Here is a 26,908-nt window from a genome sequence, read left to right on the forward strand (position 1 = left end):
CCAAGGGAACACTGCAGTTCAGGGGCTTCTTGTCCCTGCTTCCATCCCCAGAGGTGGCAGTACTGGAATTCCTATGGGTTGGAAGCTCCTTTGGACATGAATTCAGGAAAGTGCCTTTTCCCAGAGCCCTGAATGTCCCCCTACCCCTCCCTACCAGCAGCACAGGGCTGCTTTTTCTTTTTCTTTCTTCCTTTCTTTCTTCCTTTCTTTCTTCCTTTCTTTCGTTCTTTCTTTTTTTAAAGATTTTATTGGGGAATTGGGGAAGGGGAACAGTGTTGGGGAATTGGAGAAGGGAAACAGCCAAGTTGTTCTTCAATCTTAGTTGAGGAGGGCGCAGCTAGCTCAGCTCCAAGTCCAGTCACCATCCGGCCACCTGTCACCAGCTCACGGCCCACTCAGCTCAAGGTGCCGTGTTCAATCTTAGTTGCAGGTGGGTGCAGCCCACCATTCCCATGTGGGAGTCAAACCGGCAACCTTGTTGTTAGGAGCACGTGCTCTCACCGGCTGAGCCATCTTGCCACCTGTTGGCAACTCAGCGGCAGCTCAGCTCAAGTGCAGCTCACTGGCCCATGTGGGAATCGAACAGATGACCCTGTTGCTCAGAGCTGTGCTCTTAACAAACTGAGCCACTCGGCTGGCCCCCTTCTTTATCATTTAGATTGTTGCAGCAACCTCCCCCTCCCCCACCCACCTCCCCATCCCCTGCCCTCTGCACTTGGATGTGAACTTGTAAAGGCAGAGCATGGGTCATAGACATCACTTGGCCTTGCTGCCCAGGGCTAGCCCCAGGATATACCTGATACGTGTTTGCTGAAGGCATTAAAGCATCCAGGCGGAGTGCTCAGGCCTCGGCCCCCGTGCTGCCATGCCAGCCACGCACACGGGCACCTACAAGCTCTCCTTTGAGGCCTGTGCAGCTCCCCCCATGTTCAGGGACCCCTAAAAGGCAACAAAGGCCCCTGTCGCTTGCATGTTCTCAAGGATGAGGGTCATCACATCATAGACGCCTGGGCAAATATGAGCAAAGAAAGGGCCTGGGGTGCATCCACTGCGAGGGGAGGGCTGGTGGGTGAGGACACACGTCACTGGTACCTGCAGAGGACCCTGGACATCATCAGCTCACATTCACCACCAGACCTCTGTCCCTGGGGGAGAACCTCTCGGCTGGTCCCATGTTCTGGGTCTGTTTCCTCTTACCTCATGCCAACAACTAGCTGGCTTGGTTTTCTGGTTCCCACACAGCCAGAAGCAGCAAATCAGAGAGAACTTGGGGACCTCACCAGTCAGCCCTGTGGGAACTCGTGTCCCTCCTCTAGATGGGGGGCTGGGAGGCTGCGTGACCCCACACCAGCCTCGGGTAGACATTCAGTCGGTGGATAGGCTGGTGGCAGGAGGCCACCCTGGTTCTGATGGTGGGGAGTGGTGTGGACCTCCTTACACAAAGGAGGGGACAGAGTGTGGGGTAAGGAGTTTAAAGGGGGGCCCCTCCTGAGCTCTCACCCCCACTATGGACAGGATAGTCTGTGTCCCTGGTGATGGCCTCAAGAAAGGGTCCCCCTCTTCCCTGGCACTCTCATTAAAGTGAAACACATTACAAGTCCAAGGATAGCGCATTTTCCTCTCAGTGATGGTTGCCTGCGTGTGGTAGGCGGATGTTGGGCCAGGCAGTCAGCAAGGGTACCACCGGCCACAGGTGGTACAGAGAGTGTACAATGGGGGCAGGTCACCCTCAATGTCATGGCTGCCACCCTGCCCCTTTCCGGAATGTCACCAGGCCGGCCCAAGGAGGCCTCACACTGTGCCCCCTCCCATGGTGATGCTATGGCCTCAAGGACTTGCAGAGTTGGCCGCTGTTCCCAGGAGGACAGGCCCACAAACAATTGTCACTGTTATGAAGCCTCAGCTCTGAGAAGGACGTGGGCTCCTTTCATTCTGGAATAATTGCTTCCCATTGATCTGGAGGGAAGGACCTTCTAGAAGTGTCGTGTCTGCTTGGTATAATTGTGTGAGTTTTAAGAGACACTTGAGCCCACACGATTGAAATCCTGGTGAGAGTGAATTGGTTCTAGTCGTTTGGCTGCACTTTGTCAAACCCTTCCTTTTGGCCCTTTTGAATGTCGATACTGGTCACGGCACCTTTGCCTTTCTCTCCCTCTCTCTGTCCCAGGCTCTCACGTTCTTGAGGTTACAGGGAAACCAGCTGATGGCACTGCCACCTCAAGAGAAGTGGACCTGCAGACAACTCAAAACCCTGGATCTCTCCAGAAACCAATTTGGCAAGTAAGTGAAACCTGGCAGGTTCTAGAATGTGTGTGTGTGTGTGTGTGTGTAACGCAGTCAAGCTGGCCTCTGTGTGTTGGGGTGGCCGTGACCAAGTGCGACAGGCTGGCAGCTTAAACAACAGACGTTTAATGCCTCAGAGTCCTGGAGGCTGGAAATCCAAGAGCAAGGTGTCGGTAGGGTTGGGGTCTCCTGAGGTGTCTCCCCTTATCGTGTGCATGGTCACCTTCTCTCTCTGTCCTCACATGGTCGTCCCTCTGTGTGTGTCTCTGTCCTACGCTTCTCTTATAAGGACACCAGTCAGGTTGGATTAGGGGCCACCTATTACCTCATGTTCACTTAATCACCTCTATAAAGACCCATCCCCAGATACAGTCACATTCTGAGGTCCTGGGAGTTAGGATGTCAACATACGAATTTGGAGGAGGAGAGACAGCTCAGCCCATAAGAGTTTCGTCCCATTTCTAACTTTAAAAAGTACCCCCTCCCCAAGGTGTGTTCATGAAAGGTAAAAATCTGGGGATGAGCTCAGCTGGCCCTGGCGACTCTGGAGACCAGCCTCCCTGGCTCGCTTGAAGGCCCCTCCATGGAATGTCAGCAGAGCTGACACCCCAAAGAGCTCCCAGGTGCAGCCTAGAAGGTAACAGCCGCTGGAATGGGCATTCCTGCCAGGCACAGACATGCCCACACCTGCCCGAGGGAAACCACCTGTCAGGCTTGCCTTAAATCTTATTCTCTGGACATTTCCCCCCCCCCCCCCAAAGGCTTCTGAGCACAAGGGAACCATTAGCAGGCAATGGCTGCTGACGCTTACACGTCAGCTGCAGGGGACCCCACACTCTGCTGATGAGGCGCTCCCGTCCTCTGTACCTGCTCTGGCCTTATACAGCCACAGCTCAGATAGTAAGGTCTTTGTCTCGCTTTCCTCAAATTGTGACTTTTTTCTCACCCTGCAGAAATGAAGACGGACTTAAAACAAAGCGTATTTCCTTTTTCACCACCAGAGGGCGCCAGCGCTCAGGGACCGAGACAGGTGAGTGTGTGGGGCTGGAGATGCTGAGCTCGCTGTTCCCCGCTCCACCCCAGGCGGAATCGAATCGCGCTTCCCTAGGACTTTCCCCGCAGAACCCTGTGGGAGTGCCAGAGATGCCCACGTTTGACTGAAAAAACCTGGCCATGAACTGTGCCCTTTGCTTGTGTGACACGTGTGGCCTGCAAGTATCCCGAAACCCCTTTCCCTCACCAGTCTGATGAGACTGGTGGCTCCTGTGTGTGGACGCCCTGTGTGTGGGGACACTGCCCTGTGTGTGGGGACACTGACTGCCCTATGTGTGCGCGGCCTCACAACGTGAGGCGCGGATGATGGTTTCCCGTTTTGCAGATGAGGAAATTGAAACTCCCAGAGTGTTTCAGTCAATTCGGGCTTCCATAACAAAGCGCCACCGACTGAGTGGCTTAAAAACAACACAAAGGTATTTCTCACAGTTCTGAAGGCTGGACGTGTGACCATGCTGGCATGGTCGGTTCTGCTGAGAACCCTCTCCCTGGCTTGGGGACGGCTGCCTTCTTACTGTGTGCTCACCTAACAGAGCGTGAGCACATGTACATAAGCTCTCTGGTGTCCCTTTTTCTAAGGACACTAATCCCATCGTGGGGCCCACCCTCATGACCTCACCTGACTCCAGTGAGCTCCCACAGGTCCACCTCCTAATGCCATCACGTTGTGGTAAGGGCTTCAAATATGGAGATGAGGAGGCACAGTTTAGTCTGGGGCATGGGTGTGAACTCATGTGGTCACCTGGCTGCTGGGTGGCAGCGCCAGGTTTCAGCCCAGCACTGTGGGCTGACGTCCACGTGGGGACACAGCCACCCTCGGCCCCACAGGCCGTCCTGGCTAGGCTGCATTACAGAGGGGCTTGGGGTCTCCCCCCAAACTCATCAGAAACAGGACTTCCCCTAAAATGCTTGCACTGATCACTCAACAAGGCCAGTTCAGCAGAGAATCTTTCTAGGAAACAGGCTCTCCCTGTTAATTATCTTCTGTGAGGTGCAGTGGGGACATGGGGACCTGTCCCTCACATTAAACAACCAGCTCTGCTTTTGAGCCTGAACGCTAAGCCCTGTAAAGCCAGTGATGCTCACAGAAATACCCCTCAGGAGGCTGTCCTGTAGAACGGGCACTGATATGTAGGTCACTTTAAATGTAGTATAACTTCCTTGTTATAAATCTATGTCGGCAAGGGTTAACTACAGATGGTGTGAGGTATGGATAAGACATACCACAGAGGCCGAGACACATTTGTAGGAGGTGAACAGTGTGTCCACCTGCTGTACCTTTGGGTGAACCCATGTGCATGTATATGTACGTGGGATACGCATAAATCAGTCATGCATGAGCCTGTTGACGTATGATTGAAAATGTAACATCATCAGTGAAACAGATAAGCATCCAAAAATAGACCTCAGTCAATATGGGAATTTAATATATGACAATGGTGGCATTTCAGTTTCATGGGAAAAGAATGTTTGTTTTGCTTCAGTAAGTCATGTTGGTATAACTGCTTACCCAGATGGAAGCGGGGGAAGCACAATGCTAGATTCCCGACCTTACGTCAGTTCCAAAAATAAATAAATCTAAATAAATAATTACCATGTGGATTTCAGATTTAAGTATAAAAGAAAAAGAAAACAATACCATTTAAGAGAATATCTGTATAATTGGGGCTGTAAAAGCTAGGTAGGAAATCCAGAAATCGTTAAAAAAAAAAAGACCAAAATCTTGGGCTTTGTAAAAACAGACTGAGAAAAAATAGTTGCAACATCAATTGGCTTACGTCCCTATATATAAAAACTGCTTACAGATTGATTTAAAACAACAACAACAACAATAACAACCCAACAGGCAAAAAATGGGCAATGGACATAAACAGTTTGCAGAAAAGAAAGTCCAGATGTCCCAGGCAGAAATGAAAAGTCCTTAACAACACCAACACATAGGGATCGCCTAAGGGATCCTTTTTAAAACTAAGGGCCTCAAATGAACAAGACAAAGAAACAAAAACTCACAGACACAGACAATAGTTTAGTGGTAACCAGAGAGTAAGGGGTTAGAGGCGTGGTAGAAGAGGGTAAAGGGGATCAAATATATGGTTATGGAAGGACAACTGACTCTGGGTGGTGAGCACACAATGTGATTTATAGATGATGTATTACAGAATTGTACACTTGAAACCTGTATAATTTTACTAGCAAGTGTCATCCCAATACATTAAATAAAAAATGTTTTAAATAATAAAAAGACAATAAACGAAGGGCCTTAGGACTTTGGCAATTGAGTCCAGATGTAACGATTTCACTTGGAAGGAAAGAGAAACACTTTGTTTGCTCTCATGAATGCAAAAATGGATGACGGACGGGCAGGAAAAACGCTGCTGGTCTCAGTCCTGCTTCCATCGCTGTGGGTTGAGTCTCTTACTAGCAGGGTGTCTCCAGTTTAAAAATACAGACTGTGCACAGAAGTGTGCGAGATAGTGGGCCCAACACTTAGGACCAGCCACTCCCTGGTGAAGCCACCAGAGCGCAAGGCCAAAGGCACACAGTGAAAAGCACCCTGGGGACACGCATCAGCCTTCTGGGAAGTGACAGCCGGTGGCCAGCAGGAGCTTGTGTAGAGAGCTAGGTGAGGAGGCCACACCCCTTGGAAGTGCTTCTGGCAGAGGTGGATGGTGGAGTTGGCTCATGATGAAGTCCCCTTGATTTTTTTTATTTTCGTCTAGAAAGTTGAGGCCACACCTGGGTGAAAAGCAGGAGGCCTATGGCGAACCCCTTTCCTCAGTAGGGTTATTCTCTCAGGGCTGGTGACCCTTGGGTGAGGAATTATCTATAAAAGATAACTTGTTTACAAATGAAAAGTAAATTGATGTACATTCAAGTAGTCATATTTGTGCAGTGGCCTCGTCCAAAAATAATTTGAATGGCTGTTTTTACCGTAAAATTCAGACCAGCAGCGTCATAAATAACTTATGAATAAATACTCACAGTGCATAGATGCCTCAAGCTGGGCTCTCCCAGCCTTTTTCACAGTTCCCACCCTGTGGGAACTAAGTGACAGGTGCTGCCTCTGTCCGCAGAAGTCGTTCCTTGTTCCATCCATCTGTTTACTTAAAAAGGCTGAACAAACACCAAGATGAAATTTGACTTTGGAACGCTCCAGGCCAGGTATTCGGAGCGGGTTCTCCGGGAAAAAAAGTGCACGTTTCTTACTACTGATCTTCTTCCAGTGTGAATGAGGGCAGGCCCAAGTTGATCTTTGTTTTTCATTGAAAAAAAAAAAAAAAAAGAAGAAGCCTTTTTGAACGTTTTCCTAAGAGACAAGGTCTAGTACAAAGCCATCTTGCCGAGTCTGTCACACCTTTATGTCCACGGGGGCCACTGCCTGGAGTCCCGTTCAACATTGTGACTAACGAGGCAGGTTTCCCAGGGGCCGATTTTGGTATTCCGTTATCGCCTCTCCATTCCTGAACATTCTCTGATGCCAGGTTACCCCAGTACCATTGACACTGCAGCTCCATGCATGGAGAAAAGCCAGAGCAAAGGGGAGAATCCTTCCAGCCCCACAAAAGATCCTGGCTTTTCTATCTTGTTTGTCTGGCAGAGAACCAGGCGAGGGGGCTGTGAGGCAGTTTTATCTTGAATTCTCCAAGCTGAAAGGGCCCCCCGGGGGTGGGGGGCTGTCCTGTCCCCCCTCCCTGCCTCAGGAGGGAGGACAGGCATGTCAGAGAATCTGCTGAAACCCAAACCTCTGATTCCCATCGGTGTGCGTTTCCAGGCTCTCTGCCACATTCTTTGTCAGCGCACACACTGGGTGCCCCTGGAAACAGCAGATTCGACGTGATTTTAATGGTAATCTCATCATTAGCCTAATTAATGAACTCACTTCAATGCTAGAGAGTTGGCTTGTTTTTCAGGGAATGCCATCTTCGGGAGCATAAAAACTGAGCCCAAATGATACGTTTTTAGTTAACTAGGTTTTTTTTAATTGAAGAAGTAATACCTGTACAATGGTAAAAAAAAAAAAAAAAATTTTTTTTTTTGAACAGTAGCAAAGGGCATGGAATAAATAGTCTCCTAATAATTTTCTTCCCCAGAGACAACTATGGAATTTCATGTGTCTCTGGTAACAATTATGTTTGCATCTAACATACATGTATAACATATACATGCATGTGTGTGATGTGTGTACACATGCTTGTAACATCACATAACACATACATATGTGTGGTGTATGTACACATGGCTGTAACAACATATAACATGCATACAGGTGTTTGTGTGTGGCATGCATACATGCAGATATCATATAGCATATGTGTGTGCTGTGTGCACACATGCATATGACATATGCACATAAATGCATGGGGTATGTGTTTGCTCACATGTCTGAACACGTTTTGAGGTCCATTAACTAAGCCTTCGAGATACCTCGATTCCACACCTTGTTTTTTCAATCCACCAATCGCTCCTGAGTGTCCCTTCACACCCAGACAGGCAGACCTGCCCCAGGCTTTGTCATACGTGTACATTATCCCATTTCCCCCATGGGTGGATGGCTGGGCCGTCTTCTAGTTTGGCTATTACAGACAGCGTGCCACCGAGCGTCCTTGTTCTCACATATGTGCCCCAGGGGTGAGGACGTCTGTAGGACCACTGCTAGAATCAGAGACCCTAGCTCGATCACACAAGCATCTTATTTCCTCTGAGGCCGCTCCGGTCCATATGCCCACTCGGCCTCCCCACTCTGCTGGTCCAGAATTGTCCTCCAGTGTGTGTGTGCTCTGCCATTTCTTTGCAGCATGTGTACTGGAATTCCCGGCCTTCCTAAGCGAGTCTTTAGAAGTCCTGTGTCTGAACGACAATCATCTGGACACAGTGCCTCCCTCGGTTTGCCTGCTGAAAAGCTTATCAGAACTCTACTTGGGGAAGTAAGTGCACGACGGCCACAGCACACGGGTCCTGTGGCCCCTGGGGACACAGAATGTCCTTCTTAAACCATCTGAGCGCACGGAAGCAGGGAAGCAGGGAGAAGCCACCTAGGTACAGAGAAGCAGCCGTGAGATTTGCAGAACTGGGCTTAGCCAAAGAGGTGCGGGAGGGGATGGCAGGGGCGGATGTAAGCACGACTCTGTCACTGTGCTCGGTTATGATGAGAAGAACTCGGATCACTCACCCTTTCTCTTACTGAGCACCCACCGCCTGGCACCACCATGGAACTCAGACAGTGTGCCAGTCTGGATGAAAATATAATTCAGGGTACACTGCCTTTTTGAGAAGAGGTGGTGATCATCTCTAGGGTAGTGTGGTTAACAGAAGAGATAGGAAAGGTCGGGGTGGGGACCTAGCTCCAGGTCACCGGGATTTGCATAAGACTGAGGTGCCATTTGTATCCCTGGCGTTCCAGAAAGAAAGGCTTTGAAAGTAGTATTGAAATCGAATGCTGGTGGCAGGGGTCCGGTGGCAAGGTATCAGGCTTGGGGTGCAGGCTGTGGGTGGGCAGCTGCATGCGTGTGCCCCCCCCCATGGTGTGTGTGGTGTGCTCTCAGCAATTCCAGCCTCCGAGAGCTCCCTCCTGAGCTGGGGCAGCTAGGCAACCTCTGGCAGCTGGACACTGAGGACTTGAACATCAGCAACGTGCCTGCAGAGATCAGAAAAGAAGGTAGGGCTGCCTCAGCGTCACCCCCTGGGAAAGGCAACTCAAGCCTAGTGGTTAAGGAGCTGGGGTGGACATAGCTGGGTGACCCGCAGAGCCCAGCCCCCTCCCGGGCCTGAGACGATGCTGTGAAATTGTCCAGAAAGCATAGTTGCCGGTGCTTGTTATGTTGCAGTTGATCATGTGATAAAACTCTCTAGGACCCTATAGGCAGTAAAGGTGCTGTCTTTAGGTCCTTGACTTTTAGACTTAGCTTTTGGGGTGATCAGTATCCCAGTTTCACTCCTTCAGACCCAACTATCTTCTAAACTCACCCTGTTAGATAGAACGCACAGCAAGTGTGCAAGACAGGATTTGGTTTCCCGAGAGGCATGAGCGTGTCCCCTTCACGTCTACCCCCCACTCTGTGGTTTTTGCATAGGCCCGAAAGCCATGTTGTCTTACCTGCGTGCTCAGCTGCGGAAAGCGGAGCGGTGTAAGCTGATGAAGATGGTCATTGTGGGTCCCCCGCGCCAGGGCAAGTCCTCCGTCCTGGAGGTCCTACAGACGGGCAGGGCCCCCCAGGCGATGCACGGCGAGGCCACCATCAGGACCACCACGTGGGAGCTCCAGAGGCCAGCTGGCTCGAAAGCCAAGGTCGAGGATGGTCGGCGTGCGGAGTCCCCGTGGGAGGGAGGGAGCTTCCCGGGGCCCCTTCTCCCTCCTGTCTGGAGAGCCCAGGATTTCCCCAGCCTGTGCCTGAGGCCCAGGATATTTGCAGGGGCCACTGGGTGCTGTTTCAAACCAGCTCCTGCCAAGAGCGATGAGTGATTTCTTAACATGACCTTGTAGGTTTCTGTTAGAGCTACATTGAGGCTCTGGGCCAGTGGCTCGTAAGCCTTCTCGTCCTGTTAAGATTTCTTTCATGAGCTTTGAAACACATTAGTACCCAGGCCTCACCCCCGTGAACCCCAAGATTGCAATTCAAATGGTATGAGGTAGGACCTGCCCCTGGGCCCGAGAAGTACTGCTATAGGCATTGAGACACACCAGCCCCTGCCCCTAATGGGAGGCTGAGAAGGCACCCCGAGTATGAATGCACTGTGCTCCCTGATGCCTGTTTTCCCCGCAAGCTCTGAGAGGTCTAGTTTTCAAGCGCTACTTAAATCCTTCAGTGCGCCTATTAGCACCCTGTTTCCCGTTCAGGATAAGACAAATGAAAGTGAAAATTGTCTTGCTATCGAGTCAGAGAAAAAAGCCTATGGACTATTGGTGGGATGGCAGATAGCACGGGGCCATGAGCTGTGTCTCCCAGCACAGAGAACACACGCGGATAATGCCTCCCTCACCTGTGGCCAAATTTGTGATTACAGGTAGCCACAGGGATCCAGGTGCAAGGAGGCTGTTAGTGGAAAACCGAGAGGCCTTGGAGTCTAGTGGCTGCAAGATTTTCCCGTAACCCCCAGCACAACCAGCTGGAGTGCCACACAAAACACTTTCCAAGTCAGGGAAACCCAGTTCAAGGCATGAGGCATTTAAGCCGAACGTGCATTTTCACACGGACTCACAAATGAGTCCTCTGAAGCAGGAGTCCTGTCTGTTAGGGCCAGAACAGTCAATACCAGTCCGCCCCCCAGACGCCCCCAGGTGTGAGTCTAGCTAACTCATGTCCAAAGGTTCTCTGAAGTGACCAGAGCTCTAGATCGCCTCCTGCTTTGTTAAGCAGTTTATTCAATGTCGCTTTCTCCCAGCTGTTCTTTACCAAACGGTTGCCCGAGGACTGAGGCTAAATTACTATTTCCATGTTTCTTCTTCAGCCCCACTCCTCCTTCCTGTCATCATTAAAGTTCCCCCCTTTTTTCCCTTGAAAGACAACCATCTGAACTTTTGGACGCTGGGCCCCTAGCTCTCCATGTGGCTGGACCTTCAGCCAGTTTAGGCCAGCTGTCCGTTTTCATCTTTATACAAAAGCAGGTCAGCGCGCCGCGTCTCCAAGGCCAGGGTGCAGCATCGTGGGAACGGCTCTGGGCTGCAGAAAACCACAGCCGTAGCTGCTCGGGCCAGACTCTTACCTCATAGAGCGATAGAGAAACCAGCGTTTACACAGCCATTCCCGGCAGCCCAACAGCGAGGCTTTTGTTTAATTCTCAGGTCAGGGCAGCTTTCCTGCATCCTTGGTGGGCGCCGCCCTCTGACCTACACGAGTTCCGAGGCCCGTGGCCTTGGCCTTGGCCTCACTCCGATGGAGGTTAAGCCTCGGTGTGAGAGCACTGACGTCAGCACCGGCAGGATGTCTCCTTACCGTCTGCAGCCCAGACGGAGGCAGGACAATGCCCTCCAATGTTCTGCAGGCACAGATGGACGCAGCGTCCAGGGCCTGGCCCCCGCTCCGTTAGCAGTGGACAGAAGCCTCCAGAAGTCCAGCCCTGCAGGCCTGGCCCCCCTCCCCTCCCCCACTTGTATTACTGATCCCTAAGACAAACAGCAAGACACACAAAGCTTTCCCACTCTCATTCCTTTTTCAAGGCCCCTGAGTAGTACAGTGTTCAAAGCGATCTGTTATCTCAATGGACTGACTCAAACCTTGGTTTCTAAAATGACTTCCTGTCACTGCCTTGTTGCTCAAGTAGGTTGATTCCGTGGAATTCAACGTCTGGGACATCGGTGGCCCTGCCAGCATGGCCACTGTCAACCAGTGCTTCTTCACGGACAAAGCCCTGTACGTGGTGGTCTGGAACCTGGCGCTGGGGGAGGAGGCTGTGGCCAGCCTGCAGTTCTGGCTGCTGAACATTGAGGTCAGTTCTCAGTCCTCAGCATCGCAGGGGCCGGTCAGTTCTCTGAGCGTCCCCTTTACTGAGGAAAAAAGGAATCATTCGGGGAACACGTCACCGAGGGCCCTGAATTGTAGGTCATAGTGAAGCACATAAACCCTCCTGGGCCTGGGGGTTAGTGGTGCTCTTGTAATTTTCTGCTATGTTAAATTCAAAAGCTCCTCACTGTTGGACCCAAAAGGGGGACAAGCTCCTCTCAGGTGATGTGGCCTGGAGCCAGCCACTCCCCAGGTAGCTGGGACACTGTCTGAGGGATCAGAAACCCAGCCCCTGTGCATAGCGGGCCCGCGAGGCTTACAGATTGAGGAGTGCAGAGTGCAGCCCTGGGCGGCAGGCTGAGGACCACAGGCATCCAGGGTCACACGCCCGTGGAGGGCCCAGGGGAGCTGTTTCCAGCCACTGGTTCCGGTGCAGGGAGCAGGTTGTCAGCTGCAGGGTTCTCTGTCACAGGCCAAGGCCCCAAACGCCGTGGTGTTGGTGGTCGGGACACACCTGGACTTGATCGAAAGCAAATTCCGCGTGGAGAGAATCGCCACACTGAGAGCCTACGTGCTGGCCCTCTGCCGCTCGCCCTCCGGGTCCAGGGCCACCGGCTTCCCGGACATCACTTTCAAACACTTACAGTGAGTGTCCCAGGGCTGCTCTCTCGACCTCGCACGTGGCTGTGGCCACCGGCCACTCACTTGTCCATCTTCCTGGGGACGCCAGGGATCTGCCTGCCTGAGGAGGGCTCCTAGCCTGGCTAGGCTTCTCTGGGGCCCCTTCCAGGGTGAAGAGTGGCAGCTTGACAGCTCCCCCCCCCCCTCAGAGCAGACACAGCCCTGGAGAGGGTGAGGAGCTGCTGGAGGGCAGGCAAGGAAGGCCTGGAGACACCCTGTCTGCGGTCCCTCCTGGGTCCCCCACACCCTGTGGCCAGTGCTGAGCATGGCAGGCCCATCACATGTGTTTATCACTGATCAAGAACAGACCCCTCGTGCTCACATTGGATCTGGGTGGTCTGGAAGGGCCTGGGTTGGGTGAAGGTGCTGCCGGGTGGGCGTCACAATGGGCTAGTGCACGGGGGACCAGCACCGAGGAGCTGTGGCTTCTCCCACCTCCTGTCCTTGGTGCCCACTTTGCAGATGGTGAAACTGAGTTAAGTAAGTGCTCTCTGATGTGACTAAAGTGTACGTGGCTGCAGCTGCATGGGTGGTTCTTGCATTCCCTCACTCTGGGTGGAGTCCCATGGACATGGACGTTGGTGCATGGGTCCGCCTGGGACACACACCCCTGGCACAGAAGGCAGAATTCCTGCTGCACTGGGGTCTGTGACAATACGAGCACCCACTCTGTGTCAGAGACCTGGGTGCAATCTGAGTTTTCTAGCTGTTTTCTAGCAGACTCTGTCTGTCCTTGGGGGTCCCCTAGTGCCTGCGTGCCTCACTTTCCTCCTCTGTAAAATGGTCAGGTTGGGAAGACAGACTATAGTGATGTATCGTGGTGGTCCCAGCACAGAGCTTTGCACCAAGAAAGGCCTGAGTGCGTTTCTCTGTGTCCATGTTGCATGAGTTCTCTCCACCTGCCAGTGTCTGGAGTTGCTGGGCATTTGTCAGAGGGGACGTGATAAGTATGTGGTTCTTTTCACACTCACAGCGAGATTTCCTGTAAGAGCCTGGAAGGCCAGGAGGGGCTGCGACAGCTGATTTTCCACGTCACGTGCAGCATGAAGGACGTGGGCAGCACCATCGGCTGCCAGCGCCTCGCTGGGAGGCTGGTGGGTACCGCCCTCGTGCCACAGGGGCCAGCCTCCTGTTTGTGGGGAACCCGCACTTCCCTCTCTCCCTGCTCTCCCTGTCAGGCTCCATGTCCCAGTGTGAGCAGTGTCTTGGGGAAGGGGCAGATGGGAAACATCCCACCTCCTCAGGCCTCTGGAGGGCAGCAGGCAGGCTGGGCTGGCTGTGCACGCCTCAGGACCTGAGGGCCCAGCCTCGCCCATCTGTCCCCAGGTCCCCAGGAGCTACCTGAGCCTCCAGGAGGCCGTGCTGGCAGAGCAGCAGCGACGCAGCCTGAGTGACGACGTGCAGTACCTGACAGACAGGCAGCTGGAGCGGCTGGTGGAGCAGACCCCCAACAATGACATCGCAGACTTTGAGGACCTGCAGTCTGGTGGGTGGTCAGGGAGCGGGGGGGACAGGTGGGTGGCAGAGGAGCCCAGGTGGGCAGCGGAGGGGCCCCAGTGGGTGGGTCAAGGGAGGGGTGCAGGTGGGCAGTGGAGGGGTCTAGGTGGGCACCAGCAGGCACAAGCACAGAGGGTACTCAAATTTGTCACCGCTCTGCACATGTCTGCAAAGAACTGCAAATGCACTGTGGGTATTGATTTTGGAGGTCACAAATCAATTTTAACGAGTAGTCGAATTTGCAAAGACAGACTCCATCAATAACAGACATCGATAGACTGGCTCCGTGGCTGGCAGTCAGATCAGCATGTTGGCCAGGGTTAGGAGGTGCTGCTGGACGGGGCAGCACCCCACATCATGGGGCAGCCCTCCTGTCTGAAGGGCCCTTGTGTTGGGAGTGTTGATTGCTTCCTAGGAAGGATTTGTGCCCCAGGACCCCAGGGGAATAGGTCACCCCAGAGTCCCTTTTGCCCTCGCTCTGACACTGCCCCACCCCCTCCCCTTTCTGGACAGCCATCAGCTTCCTCATAGAAACTGGCACCCTGCTCCACTTCCCGGACACCAGCCGCGGCCTGAGGAACCTCTACTTCCTGGACCCCATCTGGCTGTCGGAATGTCTGCACAGAATCTTCAACATCAAAGGCTCCCGCTCGGTGGCCAAGAATGGGGTGATCCGGGCGGAGGACCTCAGGATGCTGCTGGTTGGGACCGGCTTCACGCAGCAGACGGAAGAACAGTACTTCCAGTTCCTGGCCAAGTTTGAGATCGCCCTGCCAGTGGCCAACGACAGGTGAGTCCCCAGGAGGAAGGAGTCGGGGCTGGGGCTGCTGGGGCTCCAACAAGGTTTCCAGGGACGGGGCGTGGCGACGACCTGCCCACCTGCGCTGGCTGCTCCTTTCTGTGCCATGAGTGTCTCTTCTCAGGGTGTCCAAAGAATTGCATTTATTGAAAAGGCACAGGAAAACACACAAGGGTGGCATTAGAAAGAACCTTGGAGGGGTTCAAGTTTTAAGGGAGTGACGGCTTGGTTACTTGGTAAATAAAATGGAGGGACGTGCGTGCTCATTACACAGCCCAGCTTCAACATACAGGGAAGGTAGGGGCTGGGGCCACGTGGGTTGGATCTAGCAATGCTCCAACCTAAGCCGGCTTGGTACTCAGGGCCTCCTTGCCCTAATTTCAGTTTCAGCCACTTCCTGGTCTGAGGCTGATACTGGCCAGTAGCCAGGATCCCAAATCCATATCCCTTTTCCATGCACCTACCACAGAATATGTCACCATCCTGTCCCCCAACCCTGGAGCTCGGGGGCCTGCCTGCTGCAGACTCCTGGGGAACTGGCGTGGACCCTATGCGGCCATTCCATTAGCACAGACTGGGCCTCCTGGGAGCCAGCCCTGAGCCACCTTGGCCTGTGGCCCCACCCAGATTCCCACTCGGCCTGTAACTATGGGAGGGGACCTCAGTCTTTCTTGCTGCTCCAGCCCCACGCGAGCTATGAGTGAGTCTTAAAAAGAAAAACCACAGAGAGGAATTCAAAATCCACATGATCCCTCACATCAGGGGTGTCCTTGACTTTGGTCCCTGACAAAGCACAAGGTGAGGTGGCCTGTGAGGTTACAACATTGCTGAGATCTGACAGTTGTCGGTTACTTCATCAACAAGTTAGAGGACTGAGGAGACATTAGCACTCAGTAAAAGCAAGTGAGTTATACACATATGCATGTCTGGCTGAACCATAAAATCAGCCAGTTCATTGCCAAGTCCATGGAGGCTTATAGTACAGCGGCCAGAATGCCTGAGTGTGGGTCCCAATTGTCTTTCTTTTCTCATCTGTGAAATTGGAATAATAATATATGGAGAGAGAGGCTAGGGTAGTTGAGAAGGTCCTTTCCCCCAAGATCTGAGATGACCGGAAAGGACCCAAAACTTTACCACCTGCTGCCTCTGGGCCTCACCTGCACAGAACCTGTCCGTCCTTCACCAGCCTCGTGAGTGGGTATCCTTTTCTTTTCCCGCGTTACAAGGCGGGATTGCAACGAGGTTCAGCCAGATGTGGAAGACAATGAACCAAGATTGACACCCGTGCCCTCCACCCACCAGGCTGTCACTGACTCTTGCTTCTATGATGTTTTTTGGAGTCTCTTCCAAAAAGTTCTAAAGACATTTTATTGGCCCTAAAGGGATGCATTTTAAGGGGATTAGGAGAGCTGGAGGCAAAGCCTTTGTTAAGAAAAGGACTCACCCAGGACTTTTCCTGGAGTGCCCTGAGCCTGCCCCTGTCTCTCCAGGGTCCACGAGCAATGCTGGTTTTCAGGGACACTCTTGAAGGGACCTCCCCGGTTTCAGCTGTTTTCAAATGACCACTGACATGGTGGTGATTCAGCGCTTTTATGATGAGCAAGTGTGCTCTCATAAAACGTCTCTCTCTTGCACAAACAGCCTCGTTCTAACTTGAAAGGAGGTGGTGTCGTCTACACCGGCCAAGAACAATAAATAGCTTCGAAAGCCAAAAAAACGTTCCTCTGCCCCCAATATCTTCGCGGTCCTTGGAACTGTGCAGCTGTGTTTGTTTTCCCTTCGCCGTCCCAAGTTCATTGTAAGCAATTCCCCAATCACAGCCCAGTTTACAGAGCATCAGCTGCCATTTGCTGTGTCTGACGTGTTTATGGACACAAATGGTTTCGTGTCTTTCCTCAGCATTCGTGTAGTTTTTTTAGAGGCCTTCGTAAACACGTTCACAGTGACCGTCTTCATTTTCTCTTGGAGCATTTATTCTCAGCATAGAAACTACCCTCTCTTTCTAAAAATAAAATTCCAGGGCCCTGGGAAGAAGGCCCCGGCTGTGCCCGGGTCCGGGCCCTGTGGCAGAGCTGGGCCACAACGGTTTATCTGTCCCCGTGATATGTTTCAGCTACCTTCTGCCACATCTCCTCCCATCCAAACCTGGCCTGGACACTCACAGCATGCGGTACCCCACGGCCAACACCATTCAGCGGGTGTTTAAGATGAGCTTCGTTCCTGTCGGCTTCTGGCAAAGGTTCATAGCTCGGATGCTGATCAGCCTGGCGGAGATGGACCTCCAGGTAGCGGCAGTTTCTGCAGAGGGGGGGACACCTGGGCGGCACCTGCAACTGTATATCCTCAAGGGAGGGAGAGGCCTTTTGCTGCAAGGGCCTGACTAAAGACCCTGTTTTTCTGCAGCAAAATTGCTGACTTAGGGCCAAGGGCAGGCTCAACATGGCTGCCTTCTGTCCTCTAAGCCAGTGGACCCATTTGAAACATTCTCTGAACACCAGATTGGCACCTGGTGGGCTGAAACCAAATACGCCCTTTAAAGAGTGGTGGCTCTAAACTAACCCACATCAAAATCCCCTGGGGCAGTGGCGGGGGGGGGGGGGGGCTGGGGCTGGACCCCACTCAGAGGTTCTGATTCAGTGGGTGTGGGCTGGTACGTAGGGGACCACACATGGAGAACCATGGCTTTCCACCCTTGGGTTTGTCTGTCACTCAAGGCTGTACACTAGACTCATCTGGGGAGCTTTGAACAGGCATAGACTGGACCCCAGGCCGCTAACATCAGAATCTTTGGGTGCTGCACCCAGATGTTAGTGTGTGTTAAAGCTCCTGGCTGATTCCACTATCCAGTCAAGCTTGAGAAACACTGATGTAGAACTTGAACTGGGTCTGGAAGCAATGACGACCGAACCCAAGGACTTATTTTCTGTGGGTTCACCTGGGAGGTTTTTTTTGTTTGTTTTTTGTTTTTTGTAAGAAATTTTAATTGAGGAACAGCGTGTTTTTCCAGGATCCATCAGCTCCAAGTCAAGTAGTTATCTTCAGCCTAACTGTGGAGGGTGCAGCTCCTTGGCCCATGTGGGAATCGAACCAGCAACTTTGGTGTTATGAACCTGCGCTCTAACCACCTGAGCTAATCTGCCACCCCCTCACCTGGGGTTCTTGAAAGGAGGCCTGGCTTAACGTTAATTTCACACAGGACAATAACACGGAAGTAGTGTGTCTAGAGTGGTGGTTCTCAAATTGGGGTTCCTGGACCAGCAGCATCAGCCGCCTCTGGGAACTTAGGAATGCAGATTCTTGGCCCGCCCCAGACAGGCTGCATCAGAAAACTGTAGGATGCAGCCCAGCACTCTGTTTTTTTTTTCACAAGCCTTCCAGAGGGCTCTGGCCCACTGTACAGTATGAGAACCCCTGGCATAAACCCGGACTGTTAAACAGTTGACATTAAGTTCAGTGTGCGTTTACTTTTTTTGCCACAGTCTAATTAAAAGGCCCGTATGGAATTACAGCTTCTTGGCTAAATAAAGGTATTCTTTGATCTTCCCATTTTTTTTACTGAAATGTTAAAAAATAAAGCAAGAGCCTGAAAAATTGTAACTGTCTTGGACCATGTTAAGCAGGGAGGGGACTCGTTCATAACGCCAGGAGGATGCACTGAAGGAAGGAGTGGGTACCGGAGCTGGCTCTCCTACGGTCCCTCCTCCGCCACTCTGCTGTCCCTTTGAACTCTTACTGCTGCCATGTTCTCAGTGGGTGGCCCCAGAGATTGGTGTCAAATGAGGCCTGAGCTCCCAAGTGGGCTCAGCCAGGGGGGAGGGGCCCTTCCCAGCAGTATCCCTCACTCAAAATCAAGAAAGAAGCCCTATTGAAATTCAGATGAGGAAAAAAGGAAAGCGTTTAGCCCCCTGAGTAATCAAAGGCATGCAAATTTAAGCAATGGCGAGATGCCACTTTTCACCTATCAAATTAGCAGACTTAAGTGGACATAGCCAGCCCCAGGACCTTCAGGAAACGTTCACACTCCACGATCAGTGTGTATACAGTTTAATTGTTTGGAAATCAATTCCTCAGTACAAAACGTTCAGATCCTTTCCGGATAATCCTACTGCTAAAAATCTGAAGTAAGGAAATCATTTGAAATCAGAGACAGCTTTGTGCTTTTTTTTGTTTTACGTTCATCTGTCTTGTTTGAGGAAGCAAAAGATTGGAACCAACCTAGACGTCCAAAGAAAATGACTCAGGAAATTCCTATACTTCATAAAATATTGAGCTTTAGAAAAAAAAATGAATTTTATATGTGTTTTTTAATGGCACTGGAAAAGTAAAGTTTGTAAAAGTGTACAAAGTTAGAAATACAAATTTAGAAATTTAGAAAATTAGAAATACTGAGTTAGAAAACATGGCCTCAGCTCTTTTATAAACATATATGTAGACAGAAAAAAAATCATGGAATAAAATATACCCAAATCTGTTTTTTTCTCTTTCCTTGATATTTTCCGCCAAGATATTTTTCTAATACACTTAGAGATCAGACATTGTGGACCCATTAATTTCATGCACATGTTTCTAACACATATTTGTCCAGAATGTGGAAGTGTTCAAAGAATTCTAATATTTGCCAATTGAATGTAAAAATATGCCCAAATCTTCCTGAGCCCACTGCTTGGTGCTAGTGATGTTTTATATTCTCGCTTACATTTTTCTGTATTTTCCTCATTTCCTAACATAAATTTTTCCTTGTAAAGTCAGGAGGGAAAGATTCGAAAGAGAAAAGCCTATTTTCAACCTTTTGGAGAAAATGTGTTCCCAGTGTATCCTGGAGACGCCTTCGGGTCACGCAGCGTTGAATTTGGCAGCGGGTTAAGCAGTGCGGGTGGAGGGGACGGTGGCCATTTATCATGGAGGCCCCCACCGGCCTCTGCAGCTCTGCCCCGGGGCCTGCGAGGAGCCTGGAATCCTTGAGCAGGGTCCTTTACCTGTCTTTCAGCTTTTCGAAACCAAGAAGAATACTAAGAACAGGCATAGGAAAGTCACCATCTACAGTTTTGCAGGAAACCAGAGAAATCGCTGCAGCACGTTCCGAGTAAAAAGAAATCAGACCATCTACTGGCAGGAAGGCCTCCTGGTCACTTTTGATGGGGGCTACCTCAGGTAGGAACGCCTGATGGGGTCACCGTGGCGCCTCTGCTGGGAGACAGTTCACTTGGTGTCCAGAGTTCTGCTCCTGAGAGTGGCTCATCATGGCAGCTCACTAGAAATGGAAGACCTCCCCCCTGCCCTGCAAATGTCCCAGAGGGTCCCCATCTCCTCAGCCCTTTTTCTTTCCTCTAGTAGGACAGGAAAGGTGAGGGAGGGTGTGGTGACCAGCCCAGGGCTTGAGGGAAGTGGACGGCCACTGGGCTGTGGCACCCCCGTGGTCACTTAGGTGGGACCCACGAGGGCCTTGCGGCCATCAGGCCCTACCCCCTTGACCTAAGACTTGCCAACACTGGTCCCAGATTCGACCGATAGAAGATACCTACGTCAGCTCCGTTTTCCTGTTTCCTTTTTTTTTTTAGAAAGATAGACATAAAGTCAGCTCCACAGGTTTAATAGATGATTTTAATCTGGTTTAATAAACACACAAGATTATTTCATATTTACAATGAATTTTTCAAAATAATCTTCAACTCTATGAGAAAAGAATGGGAAAAGGGGAAAGTCACTCGATTTGAGGGCCTGATTGTGGCCATGCCGGGTGCTTTCCAGTAGCTGTTCCCACTTCAAGCTCACAGTTGTCACCTTGGCAGGTGAGAACCCTGTGGTTCAGAAAGAACCTTCTCCCGGGTCGCACCTGAGGGCCAGATCCCAGCCTGAACATCTCTTACTGGGAAGTCCTCATTATGTCCACTTCACCATGTTGGGGGCGGGGTCGGGGGGGGGACAAGGCAAGGAAATGCACACAAGTACATGAATGGGAGAGCCTCCGACAGCCCTACCCTGGAGGCAGAGGACCACCCCAGCGCCCTCCACAGCCAGATCACAATACACTCCCTTCTGTCTCTGGGTTGCAGTGTGGAATCCTCGGACGTGAACTGGAAAAAGAAAAAAAGCGGAGGAATAAAAATCATTTGCCAATCAGAAATGAGGGACTTCTCGGCAATGGCTTTTATCACAGACCATGTCAATTCCTTGATCGATCAGTGGTTTCCCGGTAAGAGAAGGTTGTGAACCAAGTCTCGGCTCATGTTGATACGGTTGACCCTGGAACAACACGGGTTTGAACTGTGTGGCTCCGTTTATACGCGGATATTTTTTTATATGGTCTGTGTCAGCAGGTTTTACATCTGCAAATTCAACCAACCGCGGAACAAAAAGTGTTGGGGGTCCACGGGTGTATGCATTGTCTTACACCGTTTTATAGAAGGGGCTTGAGCATCTGTGGGTTTCAGTGTCTGCGGGAATCCTGGAACCAACCAATCCCCACAGATACCGAGGGACAACTGTAGCTAAGTTTGGAGGGAGTAAAAAATTATAAGAGGATTTTCAACTGTGTGGGAGTCAGCACCCCTAACGCTCACGTTGTTCAAGGGTCAACTGTATTCTTTTTTATAAATCAGAGTGGGGCTTCTTATTTGGGGAGCAGACATCCCACTCTGGAATTCAGCCCAAGGAAACCAGAGGGGTTCTGAAACGGCCCCCTGGTAGAGTCCTGACCCCTGGTAGAGTCCTGACCCCTGGGGGAGTTCAGCTGTGGGCACGGGTGGGGCCGCTCTGGGGAGATGTGGGCCCAGACCCCACAGGGCGTGTGCAGGACTTGGCCTGCTGGCTGCCCACAGTGCCCCCGGTACCACGCGTGGCCCAACAGGACCCTCAATGGGGGCCTCACGCACTCTTGTTTACACAGTGAGGGCAATGCTGCTGGAACCTGGGGGAGCCCGCAGATGGCACTTTATCTCTTGGGCAGGGGCGGGAGGGAAGGGAGTCCCACCTGCCAAGGGCCCCCATTCTCCTTCTCTGCCTGCCGCCCACCCCAAACCCCAGAGGTGCTCAACCACCCCCATGGCCCTTTTCGGACCCTTTGATCAGTTCCTTCACTGATAGTCCACCCAAAGAAAACACTCTTTGAAGTGAAGCTGTTGGGGCCACTGTGTGTTTTGCTATCAGAGTGGAGACAAACCCACAGAGCATCCCACAGGGAGGAGGCCATCTGGGGCCAAGCTGGGCAGCCTGTTCCTGGGAGCCCTCAAAGTCTGAAGGCTGGCGGCCCAGCAAGCTGAGCTCAGGCTCAGAGTCCTCTAGCCTCCCTGAGCTGGCTTCCTCACAGCAGGTCACCCCTGCGTCCCAGGAGAGCATCAGAGCAAATGTTTAAGGGACAGTGGTGGGGGTGGTCGGAGTGCACACTTGACACCAGAGCCTGGGGTCCTTTTGGTGTGGATGGGAAGGTGACCTACAAGGACAGAAAGCTTAGAGAGGGGCCTAAGAGAAGATAGTTTCGTGTGTAAGTTGTGGCAATTGTGCTTGACCATTCAAGGGGGGGCCTCTAGGTCCATATGAACCCTCCTGGGCCCTTCATGACTCCCCGCCAACCAGCAGTCCCCCGACAGCAGGTGCTATGGAGGGTTTGATGGGGGGATTTGGGCTGAGGGCCTGAGACAGGGCTGCCCGGAAATGGCACCACCAGCCAGCTAGTAGGATGTGTTACACACAGGTCTCGGAGAGCAGATATGCCCAGAAAGTTCTAGGAGTCCACCCCCTACCCTGCACAAAGCAGGCCCTCAGCTTGCCCTGAGAAGGCTTCCACAGGGCACCTTGGGGTGTTTCTTTGCACCTTCTTTTAGAGGCGTACACAAAACCTGTGTGTCTCCCAGGGAACACATGTAAAATGACTAGGTTTTGTCTCTTATGATTTGTACTCTTTCTCCCCATGCATGGCTCTTCCAGAAGGAATCGTAGTAATTGCAAGCCTTGTGTTTCTAATTTTAACAATGGCTCCTTACTGGTTGTGGTTCGGTCATTGGAGTGTGGCGTAGCTCAGACCCAGCCCACAGCGTCCTGTCGGAGCCCAGCTGTGCAGGAGGGATCCCCTCCTTGGCCAGCCTATTCAGGGTCTAGACCACCGACCACCAGCTAGAGGCTGTCCAGTGCATCCCTGACCCCTCCCTGTGCAAGAATTTCAGGATCAACGATGGTGCTCTCCAAAAAGGAACCTGAGTGCAGCAGTCATGTTTCAGCCCCTCCTGAGAGTGCACGGGAGGGCAGACAGATCCCTTTCTGGGAGAGGCCACCCAGCCTGGGGTTGCAGGGTGATGCTCAGGGACCTGCCTGCGGCTGGCTATCTTTCTGTAAGCTGTCTCCCCCTCTGTTACCATTTAGCCCTGACGGCCACGGAGAGCGATGGGACCCCACTCATGGAACAGTATGTGCCCTGCCCAGTCTGCGAGACCTCCTGGGCCCAGCATACCGCCGACCCTGGTGACAAATCAGAAGTTGTGCAGTACTTCGACATGGAAGACTGCGTGCTGACGGCCATTGAGCAGGAATTCATCACCTGCCCCAGGCACCCTGACCTCCCCGTGCCTCTGCAGGAGCTGGTCCCCGAGTTGTTCATGACTGACTTCCCAGCCAGGTAAGCCACAGCGCCACACTGCACGGCCCACCCTCAGGTGCTGGCAGCTGCTGTAGCCACTGCTCCCACACAGTCCTGGGTGACTTTTAGGGTCCCATCCTAGGCCGCTAGAAGGGAACCAGGATATCGCCTTTTCAATTTTGAGGCCAATACGGGCAGAGCACTTAGAGGGAGAAGCCATTGCAGGACCCGACTCAGTCGTTCCCTCACTTGGCTGCATCTCCTTTCGGTGGAGCTGGCTCTCCCCGGAATCCTACGGTACTGCCATCTCAAGGAATGGGAGGCAGATGCTCCTCCACCTTCAAGAAGGGGTACGCCCAGACTGGGAGCCTCATTTTCATTTCTTGGCAAATGCGGACTCCTGACTGCTGCCCCAAGTTTGAGCACTTGGACCCCCGAAATCTATTGAGCCCACCTGCGCTAACCTAAGATGATAACTGGGGAGAGAAGGCTGGAGAAAATAAAAAGCGTTTGTGGTCCCATCCAGCAGGAAACAGGCACGACAGCCAAGTGCTCGGTAAAAGATGGCGTCTTCTGTAACCATGGAAACCAGAAGCTAGGATCTTGTCTCCCTGGAGACAATTTGACATTGGTGGTTACCCGGCGTTTTTTGGAGTTGTGAAGTCCTGTTGTTTTCTTATTCAAAAGATTGCTCCATCTAGTTTCTTTAAAGAAAATTAAACTTTTTTTGGAGGGGTGGGGGGAGAATATTTTACTCATCTTTCTAAGTTGATCCCCATCTCAAGAAAATGCATACAGAGCACTCTGTGATATTGTAGAATTGGGGTTCCAAAACATGCTACTGGATGAGTCTTTTAAACTAAGAAATTGCTCCCTATGTGGAATAAGTTCCCCCATAATTCTTTTCAATATCCCCCGTTACCTCGTCAGGGGCAATGCCAGTTAAACACTGCTTTTCTGCAGAATTCCTAAATCTTTAACATGATAGTTATCACTTCTCGGACCATATGCAGAGTTTTGCATATGTGTGAATCAGATTCTTTTTTTTTTGGTGGAGGGGTGCCTGATTAAGCAGCCCCAAAGTTTTAGAATTTCACTTATTTACTAAATGTTGTTGTATTTTGTGCCCCTTTGAATCCAGGCAGTAGAATACTGTATGGAATCTGGAAAGCCACGTTGCTTGTCTCGATTGGTTTGGTCCTAATCGCAGGCTGTAGCATGGTTCATAAACTAAGTTATTTGGCCAGGAGTTGAAAAGCCCAACAATCTGAACAGGACTCAAAATCCAGCCGAGGCTCTGGAAACTTTGGCTGTGGCCCCATGACCATGGCCCCACCCTGGGAGTTGGGGCAGGTGGGACCTGGCAACCAGGCGTCCCTGTCCTGTGATTGGCTCCTGCACCGATATGTGCTTCCATAATTTACACAAGTCCTAACAGAAAACCCAAGGGACCCCGACGGCCCTGCCTTTCCCCGTGCAGTCCGAGGTGGCCCCTGAGTGCCCACACTTCCTGAGCAGGTGGTTTGGGTGGGCACCTGGACAACAGCCCGGGGGGGCTCCCGTGTCCCCAAAGGCTGCAGTGGGCACAGTTGCTTTGGTCTGGAGGGTGAGCCACTGCAAAATCTGTGCCTGGGAAAATTGGAACCTCCATGTCTAACCAGCCCCAATTTTAAAATCTGACCCTAGGGGAGAGACAGGACACATGCAAAACAACTGCATGGGGGGTGGGGGAGGGCAGGAGGGCTCCAGTGGAGGCACCTGGCACAGGTAGCTGATGAGGACCCCAGGTGCACCTCGGCAGAGCAGGGGAGGCCCTGAAGTGGAAGGACACTGGGGCTGCCCTGCCCTCCCTCCGTCCCTTCCAGGAGCAACTTGCGTATTTCCAAATGCCTATGTTTCCCTAGGACTAGCACACACGCAGACCAGTGAAGGCTAAACGCCCTGCCTTCAGGTGGCGTCCTAGTCATCGGTCTGCGTGGTTGCTTATATGACCCTTTGCTTCATAAAAAGAAAGGGGGAAACAGCTGACCTCACCGAAACATGTGCAGTGTGTCTGATGGGTACAGGTTCTCAAAGCACGGGCTTTTGGAGGAAAGTACCCAAAGGGATCTTTTTCCCACATCCGCCTTTTCGGAGGCTTCATCCTGAGCCTGTTACCTTCACGCCTATGACGCCGTTCCTGTTACAGACCCCATTACAGAGGAGGAGGCTAAGGCTTGGTGAGGCTGCATAACCTGCCCAGACCTGTCTGACGCCATAGGTGGCTTTGATCCATGATTCTCCACAGTGGACACAAATGGCCAAGCACATCCTCGCATCCCCCAGCCCGGGACCCACCCCTTCTCTCTGGGGGTCTGCGCTGACCCCCGCGTGCGCTGTTTCTGGCAGGCTCTTCCTGGAGAACAGCAAGCTGGAGCACAGCGAGGACGAGAGCAGCGTCCTGGGCCAAGGCGGGAGCGGGACCATCATCTACCGGGCCCGGTACCAAGGCCAGCCTGTGGCTGTGAAGCGATTCCACATCAAGAAATTCAAGAACTTCGCTAATGTCCCAGCAGGTCAGTAGGGCCCTGCATCGTTTCTTTCCAGACGCGTGCTTCCTAGGTCCAAACCTCATGCCGCCTTAGGGAGCCCAGAGGCCACGGGCACACGGGCAGGAGGAGAGTGGGTGAGGCCAGCATGGGCCGCAGGGCAGCCCTGCTTTGTGCCTGGCAGGACTTGGGACAGGCCTGAGGGTCAGGCAGAGCAAAGCCTGGAATTTGCTTTTGGAGATTACTCTCCTGCCTGGACACGAGCCCCCAAGAGCATGGCCATCCTTACAGTTTCCGTCTGCTCCATGTCCAGCACATGCCTGGCAGATGGTGGGCCTCAGGAAGACCCTCTCAGCCCACGGGGCCCTCTCAGCCATCTCCACTGAAGGAAGGAAGGTGGGCACCCAAGTTGAATGGATTGGGAAGGCCACATGGGGTGACTTCTCGCCACCCTGCACCCCCACAGAGGAGGGAACACCCTCTTGCTTTGCCACACTCAGCCCTACACGTCATGGGGAGCCCATCACCACTTAATGCCCAACCAGTGTGGATGCTGGGAGGCCTCCTTGCTTCCTGCCAGCTGACTATTGCATTGTCACCACCCCTGGCTTACCACTGCCATCTTTATGATCATACCAGGAACTTACACTCTTGGTAGAAAAATTAAAATCATAGAACAACATAAAGAAAGCAAGTCAGAAAGGAAGAGACAAATGTTATTATGTATAGAGAATGAGACTTTCTGTACAGAAAAGCTAAGAGACTCTGTTGACAAACGTCAGAACCAGTAAGAGTTTCATAAAATGGCTGGACGTGAGCTCACCATGAGAGTTCAGTGGCATTCCCATATTCGGCATTGACGGTTAGGAAACACCGTCCACGGCAGCAATCAAACCACAAAGTATTGAGGAATAATTAATATACATGTTTCAATTTAGTTCTCACGTAAATCCCCGCAGGGTGTGTATGTGCATACATGTGTGTGTGCACACGCGTGCATGTGTGTGTGTGTGTGTGTGTGTGTGTGTGTGTGTGTGTGTGAAATCTGACTAATTCTAAA

General features: G+C 52.0%; 1 protein-coding gene across 1 annotated transcript in view; it reads left to right on the plus strand.

Moving 5' to 3' along the window:
* The first annotated feature begins 2,173 nt into the window (after positions 1-2,173).
* Positions 2,174-26,908, plus strand: part of LOC109380388 (leucine-rich repeat serine/threonine-protein kinase 1) — a 40,453-nt gene continuing 15,718 nt past the window's right edge. The window contains exons 1-15 of the mRNA XM_019637889.1: positions 2,174-2,280; positions 3,237-3,313; positions 8,132-8,261; positions 8,880-8,992; positions 9,408-9,622; positions 11,596-11,760; positions 12,247-12,419; positions 13,429-13,549; positions 13,782-13,941; positions 14,466-14,742; positions 16,865-17,036; positions 19,739-19,902; positions 20,805-20,944; positions 23,107-23,359; positions 25,709-25,875. Of these exons, the coding sequence (XP_019493434.1) occupies positions 2,204-2,280; positions 3,237-3,313; positions 8,132-8,261; positions 8,880-8,992; positions 9,408-9,622; positions 11,596-11,760; positions 12,247-12,419; positions 13,429-13,549; positions 13,782-13,941; positions 14,466-14,742; positions 16,865-17,036; positions 19,739-19,902; positions 20,805-20,944; positions 23,107-23,359; positions 25,709-25,875 (2,404 nt within the window). The 5' untranslated portion in view covers positions 2,174-2,203. The remainder of the gene's footprint in view (positions 2,281-3,236; positions 3,314-8,131; positions 8,262-8,879; positions 8,993-9,407; positions 9,623-11,595; positions 11,761-12,246; positions 12,420-13,428; positions 13,550-13,781; positions 13,942-14,465; positions 14,743-16,864; positions 17,037-19,738; positions 19,903-20,804; positions 20,945-23,106; positions 23,360-25,708; positions 25,876-26,908) is intronic.

This window comes from Hipposideros armiger, unplaced genomic scaffold (genome assembly GCF_001890085.2).
Source record: "Hipposideros armiger isolate ML-2016 unplaced genomic scaffold, ASM189008v1 scaffold_35, whole genome shotgun sequence".
Classification (NCBI taxonomy): domain Eukaryota; kingdom Metazoa; phylum Chordata; class Mammalia; order Chiroptera; family Hipposideridae; genus Hipposideros; species Hipposideros armiger.